The sequence below is a fragment of the Phascolarctos cinereus genome, unplaced genomic scaffold (assembly GCF_003287225.1).
Source record: "Phascolarctos cinereus isolate Bilbo 61053 unplaced genomic scaffold, phaCin_HiC Scaffold_4;HRSCAF=312, whole genome shotgun sequence".
Classification (NCBI taxonomy): domain Eukaryota; kingdom Metazoa; phylum Chordata; class Mammalia; order Diprotodontia; family Phascolarctidae; genus Phascolarctos; species Phascolarctos cinereus.
The window spans coordinates 184,730,529-184,745,465 of record NW_027555847.1 but is presented as its reverse complement, the minus strand read 5'-3'; the positions used below and the strand labels follow the sequence as shown (position 1 = coordinate 184,745,465).

Here is a 14,937-nt window from a genome sequence, read left to right as displayed (position 1 = left end):
TCCGCTAGACTGTGAGGTATGTAGGGGTTGGGCCAGTGTCATTTTTCACCTTTATCTTCCTAGCACAGCTGCTTAATAAATACATGTCGAATTGAACTGAAAACACGTGACATGATAAGATGCTACTTCACAAAGCCAACCACCTGAAGGTAACCAGCACAGTGCTGGGCATGCAGTATGCATCATTTGATCTATGACTTCATCAATGGAGGTTCTCCTGCCAACAGTATACACTACAAACCATCCATACCTTCATTTCTTTCTTTCTTTTTTTTTTTTTTGGCAATTGCGGTTAAATGACTTTCCCAGGGTCACACAGCTAGTAAGTAAGAACACCTTCATTTCTTACATGACTCTTGAACATATGCTTCCATGAATCCTCCACAGAGGGTCTGCCCAATAAGCTGAGGACCTTTCTCTTAAAACAGCACATGGGAGGTCTTTTATCCTTCCCTTCTGCTACATGACTGCCTCATTGCCTTTTCAGATCATCTCTTTGATGATACTTTTACATCATTTTGTGTATGCAATTCGTCACTAATAACATATGCAATACACACATTCACTTATATGTGTGACATTCTTACATGATCCCCATCATTCCCACTCTCCCCCACTGATGGCATGTGTATTTGTAAGAGAATGTGTCCAGTTTCTATTGGGACTTTTCCTGCCATTCTATTTCATTACAAATGTCTTTGAACTAAGTGTGTCTCTGGCTGACTAGAAAAAAACTAAACACATCAGTAAGAGCCATATGAGTTATGGTTTTGTGATATTACATATTCTGAAGCCAATAGCATTACTAGAAGAGTACTGGTATTAAAAAGGTGAGATTTTTCTTCTAAGGAAAAGCACTTCATAATTCCCCAATTGTAATCTAACTCATTCTTCTATTCAATTTTGGGCCCCATTCATTGTCCATCTCTAGTGTCCACCCTAATCGGACAACCCTAAGGGATCTCCATCAAAATACACAGCATTATTTGGACATAGGTGTTCTTTATTGGTTTGGTTTTTCCAGTGTGAAAAAAAACTAGAAGAGTGTTTAAATAAACTCTTTTGAGTGATTGTGGATTTCATTTAGGAGGTTCTGCAATGTTCTAGGGATTAGTAAAATTACCACATCACCTACAAAAAAGTATTTGGAGATTTTCACATTCTACAGAAAATCTCTCTTTCATTTGGGTTGAATATGTCTCCTCTTCTATATTTCACTTGATATTCATAGTCAGACGAACATCAAAATTAAAATAATTGGTGTACCAAAGGAAAGCTGGATGACATTAACATAAGCCCAGTAGATATTTTGTTGGAGGAGAGGCTTTAAGGGAGCATTTTGTCCTACTGAATCAAATACTTAATAGTCAAACAGTAAGCACACTGGGATTATGTACAAAGTGTACCTTTCAGTCAATTATGTGACTATAAAGATGTTTGTCTGCTCTGGTACAGAATACTACTTGAGAAAGCCTCCCTCTTTTCTTCTCATATTTTCACCAAGGGTGACCTCAATTTGTATGTAAATTTCTCTCAAAAATTTTATAAAGATCAGAAAATAAGTTATGAGCCAAAGTTCTTGATATTATTCTCTCAATCCCTTTTTTAAAAAAAAAAAGTTTATGATTTTTTCATCTTTTCCTATCTTCCCTTCTTTCAGAGAAGTTGAGAGTTACTGCCCTAAGTGCTACCCCACCCCCACCCCAATCATATTGCTTCCAGAAGAGATCTCTATATATGATCTGGTCCAGCTGCTCTTTCTTCTTTGTCTTGTTTATTGTGAGTTCTACTTCTCCACACAGCATGTCAAGGGCCATAATGACAAATGTGGTGTGGTAGCTCTACTGTCAGTGCATGATAAAAGGATTTGTTATAGAAATAGTGACAGATCTTTTCAATTCTTTTGCCTTTTGAATTTTATGGCTTCCTTTTGCTTTTATTCTTAAATGCTCTCAAGAGGATCTGGTTTAATGGGGTCTTACATTGAGCTTTCTGTACACTCACTTTCCCCTTTGCTGTCTCTGGCTGTTTTGTGAGGTGATACTTTTCATAATTTTCCACCACCCATCTTTGTAAAATTTTACAAATAAGTTTATAGTCTAAGTTGGTGTTGCACTTGGCTGCCATATCTATCTTCTTGGCAATGAGATGAAGTGTTTGTTGGCTGAGATGATGTCTAGGTTTTCTTGATATTCTTGTTGTACCCACTGCTTTACTTCAGTTAAATTTCTGTAGAAAATGGTAATAATCCACATGGATGTCTGTTCCTCCAGCCATTTCCTGACAGGGGCGCCCTGGACCCTGGCTTCCTAGGAAGGGTCGTGGTAGACCCCCGGCTGTAGGTTGCTGAGTTACGCTCAGCTGACGGTTACGGGGTGGCTCCGCCTCTAGGATAGAACAGGGGAGGGGCGCAGAGTCTCACGAGGCTCGGAGGGGTGGGCTCTTGTAAGTGTATATAACGGGCTAAGAGCAAGGGATCGGGGGAGTCCTCTGCAATAAAGATCTTACACCGCACTCGCGTCCTGTCTGGTCCTTGAGCCCATCTTTTCCCCAGGGTGGGTCCGGAGACGTCCGAAGCCTAGCTCCCAGGAAGAAGTACCTGAAGGATCCGGCCCGGGTCAATTTCCCATGTTTTTTCAGCAACAACAGCTTGCTTAAATAGGCCAGGTTTGAAATGTTTTGATTATATGCCACATCTTCTCATTTTTATTCTTTTTTTAAATTTGCTGTTGACTTTGATCTCAACTCTTAATATGTTGATGGTATGAGTTAGAGACAGATAATTCAGAAAGTACTCCTATATTTTTAACCAGTTATTTCCTGTCCATTAAGATTTGGTCAGTTTCAATTTTGTAAACTTACATGGATGCCTCAAGGGCCTGCCCTTCTTGAAGAAAATATTAATGATATGTAAGTTTGTGGCTGCTTTGAAGTCCACAAGCCTTTGGCCTCTCTTGTTTTTCAACCATATTTTCCAACATCTCTTTTATCCATCAACACTATGCCCACATTTCAGCTGAAGTGACCAAGTATCAAAGTATATGTTGACTTAATTTGGAGGGTCTTACTAAGCCCTTTTAGAATTTCTCTACTTCTTCATTTTCTGTAACTGATTACATAATTACATACTTAAGCTCTACTTAGATTACATAAGTTGTAATTCTCTTCATATCAATCTTTTTGTTTATTCTCATCATAAACATATGCAAGATGACTCAGTATTCTGTGAAATTATGTTCCTTTTTTTGCCTTTGGACATATAATAAAACCGACTCTAATAACTCATTTATTTGCCTCCCTAAGGAAAACCTGTGACTCATCCTTCCACTTAATATCAACCTCATTATGTCTTTTGGTTTCTGACAGGGACTCAGACATGGAGTCAGGAAGAATTGTGTTCAATTTCCCCTGTGTGTCCCTGAGAAAATCACTTCTTAATGCTCTGAGCAACTCTAGTGCCAACTTGCATTGAATATAAAAGGAATTTCTTCATTTGGGACCAGAAAGATTAATCTGGAAGGACTGTACAGGATGGACTGGAGAGAGCAGATTCTGAAAGATGGAACACCCAATGCAAAGCAGTTACATTTATAATATCAATGAAGTCACAGGTCCAGTCACTGCCACTGTCATTCTTTTAGTGAGAATGTCAATACTGCTATGATTCAGTTCTTCGAGCAGTCAGATGACTTGTTGGTCATTATCCAAGGATCTCACATTTAGAGTACAAACAGTGAAGTTCATGTTTATAGCTAGTCTATAAAGTGATGCTATTTAGCACCTTCTGCTCCCCTTTCAGCCAGTCTGCCACATGACTGGGGAAACAGAAGGTGGCTACATAAGACTGAGGGCCATTTTGTATTTTTCCTTGTTTCATGGGTTTCCAAAGATGAAAAAAAAAATCACTACCAAGAAGCCTGTCTATTTGTTATGAACCTTTCTATCCTTAATCAAGGCTGAATCCCAGAAAGCAGATACGATCTATTACTGAAGTAAAGCAGTGGGTACAACAAACCATTCTAGCACGTAGCAGAACCTGCCAGAGCTTGTGCTGCAAGCATCACCTTTGACAACTCAGGGTCCCCTCCGTACCATCATAAGACACTGGAATTGGACTTCTATGGAATGCACAAAGGAATCTAATAAATCATTATTGGCTTGAAATTGATTCAACAGCCTTAACGCAGACACAAAAAGCTTTTCCACATCATTATGGCAATTCACTTTTAATCTAATACTAACCCTAAACTTCTCCAAACAGATCTGCTTAACTGTGAGTATGCAGTCACATGTTCCCAGACATTCTAATGGAATAATCTAAGTTACCTGAGCTTGCACCTCAATAAAAGAAAAAAAGACTGAAAAATATTTATCAATTCAAAAATGTACTATTTGAAGGAAAGGGAAATATGGGGTTGACAGTTGTGAAACTCTAGCACAATGATTTTCTTTTAAAACATACCCTGCCATGAATGACAGAAATATGACATAGCTGATAATTCAACCAAAAAAAACTCTAGATTCAAAGTCTGTGTTTATCTGCAAATGTCTCAAAAAGGAAGTAATAAATGGTACCAAGAACAGTACTGAGAGTCATAAATACTTGAATTTTTCTGTGTAAGACTGAAAAGGTACTTACTTGCATCCCTCTGAATAAAGATGAAAAGTAACAGGTCCTGAATATCTAGGGTCTTAAATGCCAATCTTTATCACGCTGACAGTGGAAAGCCTTTGAAAGCTTTTCAACAGGGGTACAATATGATGGGAATGAAAGATTAATGTGGCAAGACTGTGCAGGATGAATTGAAGAAAGGAGAGTCTGAAATTTGGAAGACCCACTAGAAAACAGTTACATAAATCTAGATATGAATAGATATAGGCCTGAATTAGGATGTTAACTCAGTAGGAAAGGAAGAGAAGGGACAGATACTAGGGATATTTAGAAAATATCTCTTGGAAAGATAGGATTTTTTTCCATCTCATTTTCACTCTGTTCCACAAGTAAAATAAGGCCTAATAAATATATTCAACTTAATAAAGAAGAATCTTAGAATTTTATTGTACTGGCCAAGGAAGGAGGGTACTGGGGGGAGGGGAGTGAGTCAAAGACAAAACTTTTTAAAGTGTAAGTTACTGGAAGGATGATCATTGAAACAGGTGGTGAAGATGATTTAGGGAGTGTGGAGGAGATAAATAGTTAAGTTTAAGACATGGCTGGCATCTGAGATAGCCAGTTGGAAATATAGAAGTGGAGTTCAAGAAAGAAGCCTGGCAATTAGATATAGACTCAAGTATCACTGACTGACACAGGTGATTGCTGATGCCCCAGTTAGGTGGCAGTAGGAAAAGAACCAATGAAGATGGAAGAGGAGCAGTCAGAAAACAAGGAAATATAATAGGATGAAGGAGAATCCTAAAGCCTATGGGAGGGAGAGTTTCAAGAAGTAGGGAGCTCTTAACAGTACTGACTTCAGTGCAAGGGCTAAGAAAAAGCAACTGAATTCAAGCATTAGGAATTGCTGGTGATTTCTGGGGAAAGCAGTTTTGGTGCAGTGGAGCTGTGGGGCTCAGCCACTTCAGCCATTATCCAGGGAAGCCACTGTTGTGAGGGTCTGACCTGGCACCTGTTTCTGTAGGTACCATATAACTCCTGCCTCCGTGGCAACCACAGCTATTGAAAATCTGGAAAAGAAAGTCCTCATCACTAATGTCCTTGGCACTGTCAAATGGTTCCACGTCAGAAACACATATGGTTTTATCAGTGGAAATAACATCAAAGAAGATGAATCATCACCATTCTCTTTGCTGGTGCACACTAAGGACCATAGGGCTTTTCCAGCTGACTTGAGGCTGAAATCTCCCATATGAATGTATTGTCTCCCTTTGTTAGCCGGGACTTGTCTTGCTTTTCTATCTGTGTCCCCAGCACTTATCCCTGTAATCTGCACATAATAAGTACTAAATAAATGTTCTTTTCATTTATTCAATAAGGAGCAAGTGGGTGGTGTGGTTGTAAAGGCATCAAACAGATGTACTCACTAGGCTTTCCAATGAAAGAAAAAGAGGCATTGGATAGTTATTATAAGAACAGCAGGGTCAAATGAAAGTGCTTTGAAGTGTGCAGACAGTAGGGAAGCCAGTGAAGAAGTTCAAGATGCTAGAGATCAAAGCATAATTGAGGGAGCAATGTCCTTGAGGGGGACATACATGATGGGGTGCATCCCCAACATTATTGCAAATGCCACCTGCTACAAGACAGCAGATAGGTTAGCAAGCAGAAAGTACAGTCAAAATGCTTATTAATGTGAAGTTGAATAAATAGCATTCTGTTGACTTTGTATGTTCATATTTATTAACTTTATAATTTATATAGAGATATGTGTATATATTTATATATGTACTTCTATGTGTATGTGTAGATAGATAGATAGATAGATACATACATACATACATACATACACACACATATATACAATATGTACTTGTCTCTCCCATTAGATTATAAGATTTCTGTAAGCAGGGCAGGTCTTATTCTTGGTACTTGTAACCCCAGTGTCTGGCACATAGCAGGTGCTTAATAAATATGTCTTGACTGATTGACTTACATAAAGGTAGTCCAATTGGAAAGACCTTGTCTAATAACTCAAGAAATGGGCTTCTGGTATAAGGTGGGATGGCAACATGTAGAGTACATGTCTTTTCTATGTGGATCACCGTATACAAGACTCTGGGGCATGTGTGTGTTTGCAGTTTTCAGTGTCTGTCTGCCCATGAGGAGTAAAGCAACCTCCATGTTGGGAGATCGTATCAGGTTGAAGGTTTTTGTCAGGCTGTGTCTCATGTGTGCAGCAGACTGATGATGAGATGGCAGCAGGGAAATGCTGAGGGCACTGTATGATGGTAGAAGAGAAGAGAGAGAAATGAGGGCCTTTCCCTTCTCATTGCATGTCTGCTGTTTGTGGCTTGGCTTGTAAGTAGCTGAGTTTTCAACACAATCCTCCTTTCGTAAAATCAGAGCTCTAGAGCAGGAAGGGACCTTAGCAGCTGTCATCTAGTCCAACCCTATCATCAGACTGACAACCTGTAGCCCAGGGGTTGTGACTTACAAGCAAGTGGCAACACTGAGATTTGAACCTGGGTCCTGTGATTGCCGATTCAGCATTCCATTTATTAAGCTTCTACTCAATACTAGGCATTATGCCAGGTACTGGAAATTCAAATACGAAAAATGACCCCTTCTCTGCTCTGAGAGAGTGAATAGTAGGATTAAACACCTATACAAATAAGGGAGAACATGAAGGAGACTGCAAGTCATTCCTGAGAAAATCCTGAATTTATCAGGCTCTAAGTATCAGGCATTGAGCTAGGTGCCATAAATTTAAAGCTAAAACATGACATAATCTCCGCACTTAGGGAGTGGGCACCAACTGAAGGTGATTAAGTGTACTGCAAGGAAGAATGTGGATAAATTGCAAGTAATTCCTGAAGGGATCAAGAAAGCATAGGCACTTACCCTGAACTGTCACTGTTTTGGATAAGGAAAAAAAGCCACACTAATAAGCTTTTTAACTGCACTTTCTATTTGCTAAACTATCTACTGTCTTGCAGTAGCTGCCATTTGCAATACTGTTCGGGATGTATCCCATCATGTCTATCCCCCTTAAGGACTCTCAATTCTCTCAATTATGCTTTGATCCTTAGAATCTTGAACTTCTTCACCGGTTTCCCTTCTGTCTGCACTCCACAGGTATCTAAAGTCTGAAGGCACATACTATAAAAGGGTCAAAGACAGAGGGAAAGGACCCATACATACAAAAATATTTATACAGCGCTCTGTGAGGTAGCAAAGAAGTAGGTGTTCATTAATTGGGGAATGACTGAACAAATTATGGTAGATGAATGTAAAGGAATATTATCACAACCTAAGAAATGACAAATATGAAAAATTCTGAGAATCATGGGAAGGCTTACATGATGTGATGAAAAGTGAAATGAGCAGAACCAGGGATACCATTTACACAATGACTACAACAACGTAAAGGAAAACAACTCTGGTAGACTCCTGAACTCTAATCAAAGTAATGAGTGACTAATCAGGACTTCAGAAGACTGATGTTGAAGAAAATACAGAATAAAAAAAGGAGTTCAGAAAGGCACACGAATAGGGCAATTTTGTTACTACCTTGTTAAACTTATTAAAAACAAAGAAAAATTCACGGTTTCATAACAAAATACTCTTTTTGTTCTTTGTATATTGAAATATCCAAGCTTCTTGGAAAAGGTGAGGAACAGACTAGAACTGGGATTTCACTGATAACAAGGAACTCCCATTTGAGCCAACTCCTTCTGCCGATGTAGTCTGGAACAACTTAGAGACTTAGCATTAAGAGCTTAAATGATTTGTCAAGAGTCACATAGCCATGAGCAGCTAGTGGTGCAGTGGACAGAGGTCCAGCCTTGGAGTCGGGAGGATCTGAGTTCAAATCCAGCCTCAGACATTTGGTACTAGGTATGTGACTCTGGGGCAAGTCACTTAACCTCAATTGCCTCATTAAAAAAAAAAAAGTCCCAAAGCCAGTATGTCAGAAGCAAGACTTAAAGCCAGGTTTTTCTTGCTTCAAGACCAGCTTTCTGTCCATTAGACCAGAGATGTCAAACACAAATAGAAACCAATCCCTGCATGTTGACTTAGAAACCCACAAATTAATATTATATATGTTTTAATACATTTTCATTTATTTTGTTAAATATTTCCCAATTACAATTTAATCTTGTTCTGGCCACAGTCGGGAGTTTTGTGGTTGCTAGGAATCTGACATCTCTGCACTATATCACACTATCTTTCTAAAGGTACAAAAGAAGATATACAAACATATACATATATATGTATGTATATGTATATGTGTATGTATATATATATATGTATATATATATATGTATATATATATATGTATATATTAGATATGTATATATATATGTATATATATGTATATATTAGATATGTATATATATGTATATATATGTATATATGTATATATATATATATGTATATATATATGTATATATTAGATATGGCCAATGTGTCGACTTTTTGTTCCTTCTATTTGGGCGAGAAAGAGTTAGTGGATAGTAACAGAGATGCAAAAAAAAAAAAAATCAATAAAAGAATATGGGATTTACTCTCCCATATCCATATTCAGGGCCAATGGGAAGAGTTGGTGCACACCGAAAGTAATCTAGTAGGGAGGCACGTACATAAAAAAACCACTCATACCTGTGGCACTCTGGGACCCAACACCCTTTCTTTTCTTGTGGTCATGCTTCTCCCACTGAACATAGCAACTCCCCTGGGTAGGATGCTCAGCTGGGTTTAGTGCCTGTCTCTCAAGAGCTCAACTCCTGATGACCAGATATGGCTCTCTTCTCAGCTCACAAGCCCATTCATTCCTCAGGGCTCTCTTCTCCACTGACTATGCCCTACAGTGTGTATCTTGCTTTTCAAAGGGCTAACCAAAGCATGGCCACCAGAACCAATGGCTAGCCTCCCTCTAGTGCTGCTACTTGACAGAAGAACTTTTTCACATTTCATAAATGGGGATAGAGACTCTTCTTTACTCTCCTTTTTTTTTGTTTTTTGTTTTTACGTTTGAGGCATTTGGGGTTAAGTGACTTGCCCAGGGTCACACAGCTAGTACGTGTCAAGTGTTTGGTCTGAGGCCGGATTTGAACTCAGGTCCTCCTGACTTCAGGGCCGGTGCCGTATCCACTGCACCATCTAGCTGCCCCACTTTGCTCTCCTTTTTAAGGTTTCAACACTTCTTTGGCTCTGTTAGCTGCCCCTTAACTTCTGTAATTTCATCAACTGGGCTGGGGAAAATGAGCGGATCAAAACATGGTGGATAGAGAGTGCCGATTTTGGAGTCAGGAAGACATGAATTCAAATCATGCTTCGGATACTTACTAGTTCTGTGACCCTGGGTAAATCACTCAACCCCTTTGTCCCTCAATTTTCTCGTCTGTAAAATGAGTATAATAATAGCACCTACCCCACAAGGTTATGAGAATCACATGAGATAATTATATATGTGTGAATATACAGGTGTGCATATACATACACACATACATGCATATATAATGCTTTGCAAACTATATAAATGTTAGCTAATATTATTATTATCCTTGGCCCCCTACTACAAAAGAAAAAAAATTTAATTTCTTTAAGCTACTGCTGAATTTCGTTCAGGTCCGAGCCAAACTGTACTGAGAGATGGCAGATAGTCTAACTTGATTTTATATGGATTACCTTCTTTTCCAGACTTTGGCAAGTTATGGTCTTAAGAATAATACTTATTCCGCATACCTATCAACCCTTCTAAAAGAATTCCTGGAACCAAAATGATGGGCACAATTCCCACCGCCTTTAGAAACATACTTCTTTAGGAACAAGATGAAATGGCTATTTTTTTCTGTTTCTATAAAAATAGATCAATTTGTTCATTCAGAGAGATTGTGGGCCAACCATAAAACCATTTCTGAAAACAAAAAACAAAAATCATCACCACTATTAAACCCTTCTGATCAATAAAGAAATATTCCATATTATTCATGAAAAGGCCTCAATATTTCATGCTGCAGACCACTAATTCTCAAATATTTTTTATCATTCAACTCCATACTCTCTTCTATTCTATTTTTTCAAAAAGGTTCTGTGTCCTAAGGGAGGATTTCCTACAATCCAACTCCAGTTGATGGCATCGAAATAAAAAAAGTACTATTTATAAACCATTCTCTATGCTGATTCTAAACTAAAGAGATTTTTGCAATCTTTAAGCTCCCTCTTGGTATGTGGGCACCTTTGAAAACTAAGCACTCTCTTTTAACGTCACTGGAATATTTGGGGGAGGGAGGATAGAGCATATCCCAAAAGTCTTAGTGCAATTTAAACATTCAAACTGTACTAGGACTTTGGGACACCCCATATACAGCTATCAATAAAAATCCAAATTATCCACATCCAAAAGTTCTCTTGTGCTTCTGTTTTTGATAGTTCAGAAAAGAGTCTGAAGGAAGAGGACACTAACCCAGAACAACATCCTTCCTCTGAAGGTCTCTCATCAACTTTTCCGTTCCTTGTCTTAGCCTTCCTAGATGAAAGTACCTCATTCCCTCCCATCTCCCCATCAGACCATATTCCTCTTTCCAATCTTCCTTGGTTCCTAACAGAATATGAGAAGTGGGGCCAGAATACCTAAACCCCAGTCACCACAGTGAATCCTCCACAAGAGCTTTGGGATAGAAGGACAGCTTTGGAATAATGGCCTATTGGCCCAATAGGAGGAAGAGGGAGAGGGAGATTAGAAACCTACAGAGAGAGTACAAATAAATCCAGTAAAACAAAACACAGTAGTGTTTTCTGGTACCTGAAGATTTGTGGTCAACAAGCTTAATTGCTCTAGGTAAAATGACTTACTGGATGTTGAGTTCTTTCACTTCCATTGGTGTGAAGCCCCATTCTGTTGCCAGTTTTTCCTGCTGAGATGCTTGTTCCAAAAACACTATCTTTATGGGAAGAAAAAAGAGTCACGAAGTTAATACACACACACACATACACATATACACATGTATATTTGCTATTTAATATATATCTTTTGAAATGAGAATTTAGTTTAGTGGAACTAAATTAATAAGCTAGTGACAACTGTCTAGGTAGATTTTTTTAAATAAATAAAAATAAAAATGTATTTCAGTAGTTCAGCTACACCCCCCCACCCCCCCCACACATATATACACCACTTACTGTATATATCACTTACTATGTGCCAGGCACTGTTGTAAGTGCTGGGAACACAAATATAAGTACAAATAAAAACAATTCTGGTCTCCAGGAGTTTACACTCTAGAGGGAAAGATAACATATAAAAGATGAAAAGTGGGACGGGGAAGGGATGGGAAGGGATGGGCAACGACAAAGGTATCTCGACCTCCTGGCATGTCAGAGGAAGTCCTAGAGGGAGTCCCAAGTGCAGCTCCGAGCCAGGAGAGGCTTGAGACATGGCTGGCCTGGAGGCCTGCCTTAAACAGAGGTTCTGGAAGGAGTCAATCAATTGGTAAGTATTTATTCAGAGGCTTTTATGCATCAGGCACTGTGCTAGTAGCTGGGGACTCAAAAACAAAAACAAAAACAAAACAGAAATAATCTCTACTCACAATGAATTTACTTTCTAATGGAGACAGTAAGTAAATATAAATATACAGAATAAATATAAAGTTAATACATACATATGCAGATGATGAAATAACTAAAATGCTGGGCCTAGAGTCAGGAAGACCCAACTTCCTGAGTTCAAATTTGACCTCAGACCCCTTACTAGCTGTATGACTCTGGGCAACGATTGCTTCAGTTTCCACATCTGTAGAATGACCTGGAGAAGGAAATGGCAAACCACTCCAGTATCTTTGCCAAGAAAACCCCAAATGGGATCACGAAGAGTCAGACACGACTAAACAGGTGGTAGCTATGGATAATTATATTTCTGATAGTTACATCTCAAGTTTCTTAACTGGACTGTTAGCCATTCAAAACACCTGAAAATCATAGTTCTAATATTCTTTAGGAAAGGCCAATCAAACATTTTACAAATATTTACTGAAACAACACTGTGGCATAGAAGGAGCCCTGGGTTAGAAGTTAAAGGTCCTGGGTTCACATCTGTATAATGTTTTAAGAATTGCAAAGATTCATTACCTCCTTTGATTCACATAAGAACCCTTCGAGATAAGAACTATTATGTCCATTTTACAGATGAGGCTCAGAGAGGTTTCTTATCTAGGGTCACTGAGCCAATATGTATCTGAAGCAGGATTTGATATATAAGGGCAAGTGACCCCTTCTTCATGGATTTTCTGCCATCAGAAAAATATTATTTGAGAAATATTTGAGAAACAAATGACAGCAAAATGGGGAGAAGCAACATGGCATTGTAAATAAAAAGCTGGCTTCTAAACGAAGAAGATCCAGGCTCAAGTCCTGTATCTGATATATCCCTGGGCAAATCATTTAGCTCCTCAGTAGTCTTGGCAATTCTATAAGACAGTAAGTTACAGAGAAGGTATTGAAATAGCATTGATAGAATGAGTTTCCGCTTTCTGAGAATTCCCTACCTGATCCCAATCAATCAAGTATTTATTGACCACCTACTATGTGTCAGGTCTTGTATTGGGGGATATAAAAACAAAAAATGAAATTACCCATACTTGCAATGAATCTACATTCTAATGGAGGAGACAGACACAGAAATATATGGATATATTTATTTGTATATAGAGTTAATAAATAAAAATATATGGAGTACTTAAATACAAGAAAATGGGGAATGGCAGTTGGGAGGAGGGAAAACAGGAAAGGCTCTGGGTAGAAAATGGTGCCTTAAGTGTTTCTCAAAGAAAGACAAGAATAATGTCAGGGAGAATTGAGGAAGTAATGCATTCTAGGCATGGGAGATGGCTAGGGCAAAGGTATGGAGAAGGAGGTTGCAGGTTGTGTGCATAAGAAACAGCGAGAAGGTCAGATTGGCCAGATCGGAGTATGGAAGGAAGAGTAATGCATACCCTTACAAACATGTAAACTTGCCACGACAGCAAGCTAACACCACAACATGCCATACACAGTCCTACCCTTGAAGGCATAGTTCCTTCTCGGTCAAGGAGGCATGAAACATATCTTTAAATAGTTGTTATTCCTTTAGTCAAACACATCCATGCATTCTAAAACTTGAAATTAAGAATACTTGGGATGAGCAATAATGAAAATGTCAGAGATCCTAATGCCAAAAATGAATGAGTAATGGCTGTCGGCTAATGAACGGGATCTTTGGAAGATACAGCCTTGAAATAGCAGAAGGAAGATTTGGGCAACTAGCTTGTTGCTATGGAACAGTGCACAGCCATCCTCAAACCATAGTTCCACTGTCGAATCCATCCCAACAAAGCTGCCAGAGGAGTCCAAGAAGGTAAGACCAGAAGGACTAGTGAGCACTGTACGAGAATGAAAAATGCCACAGTACACTACTTTACATCAAGTGATTGAAGACAAAACTGATCCTAGATAGATTTAGAGCTTAAAGAGACCTTGGAAATAATCAGTGTAGTTCATCCACAAATGTGGAGTAATTCAATCCAGTTAATTTAATAAGGATAAGTGTATACTAAGAAGCATTAACCATTGCATTGTGCCATGTGCTAAGAATACAAGGACAAAAATGATCATTCCTGCCCTCAAGAAGCTTACGTTCAACTAGGGTGGAACAATATATGACAGATAAGTAAATGCAAATATATATGTTTGTTTTGGGCTATTGTTTTTTTTTTTTTGGCTAGGCAATGGGGTTAGATGAGTTGCCCAGGGTCACACAGCTAGTTAAGTGTTATGTGTCTGAGGCCGGATTTGAACTCAGGTCCTCTTGAATCCCGGGCCAGTGCTCTATCCACTGCACCACCCAGCTGCCCCCAAATACACATGTTTTTAAAATACAATGTAATTATTAGGAAAAGCAAACACTAGTAACTAGAGGAAACAGGGAAAGCACTTGAGCCAAGCCTTGAAGACAGCCAGGATGGAGAGGCAGAAGTGGGAAGGGAAAGCATTCCAAGCACTGGGAACAGCCCGTGCAAAGGCATGATGGCAGTAAATGAACTGGTATTTGAGGAATACCAACGAGGCCAGTTTGGATAGACCATACAGTGTGTGAAAAGGAGTAATGTATAAACATTCTGAATAGATCACTTGGAGCTACTCTGAGGAGGGCTTTAAATTCTAAGCAGAGAAATTTGTATTTTATTCCAGAGATAATGCGGAGCCACAGAAGTTTCTTGGGTAGGTGAGTGACACAGTCACAACCATGTTTGTGATTTTGTGATTAATTCTGATTTGGCAGCTGT

General features: G+C 38.8%; 1 protein-coding gene and 1 long non-coding RNA gene across 2 annotated transcripts in view; one reads left to right on the top strand and one right to left on the bottom strand.

Annotated features, from left to right (window-relative positions):
• GDA (guanine deaminase) overlaps window positions 1-14,937 on the bottom strand; it is an 85,844-nt gene that overhangs the window by 42,139 nt on the left and 28,768 nt on the right. The window contains exon 2 of the mRNA XM_021001821.2: window positions 11,471-11,559. Coding sequence (XP_020857480.1) covers window positions 11,471-11,559 — 89 coding nt within the window. The remainder of the gene's footprint in view (window positions 1-11,470; window positions 11,560-14,937) is intronic.
• Window positions 2,238-4,586, top strand: LOC110218839 (uncharacterized). Its single transcript, XR_002327427.2, has 2 exons — window positions 2,238-2,667; window positions 3,367-4,586. It is a non-coding gene; the product is annotated as an uncharacterized LOC110218839 (long non-coding RNA).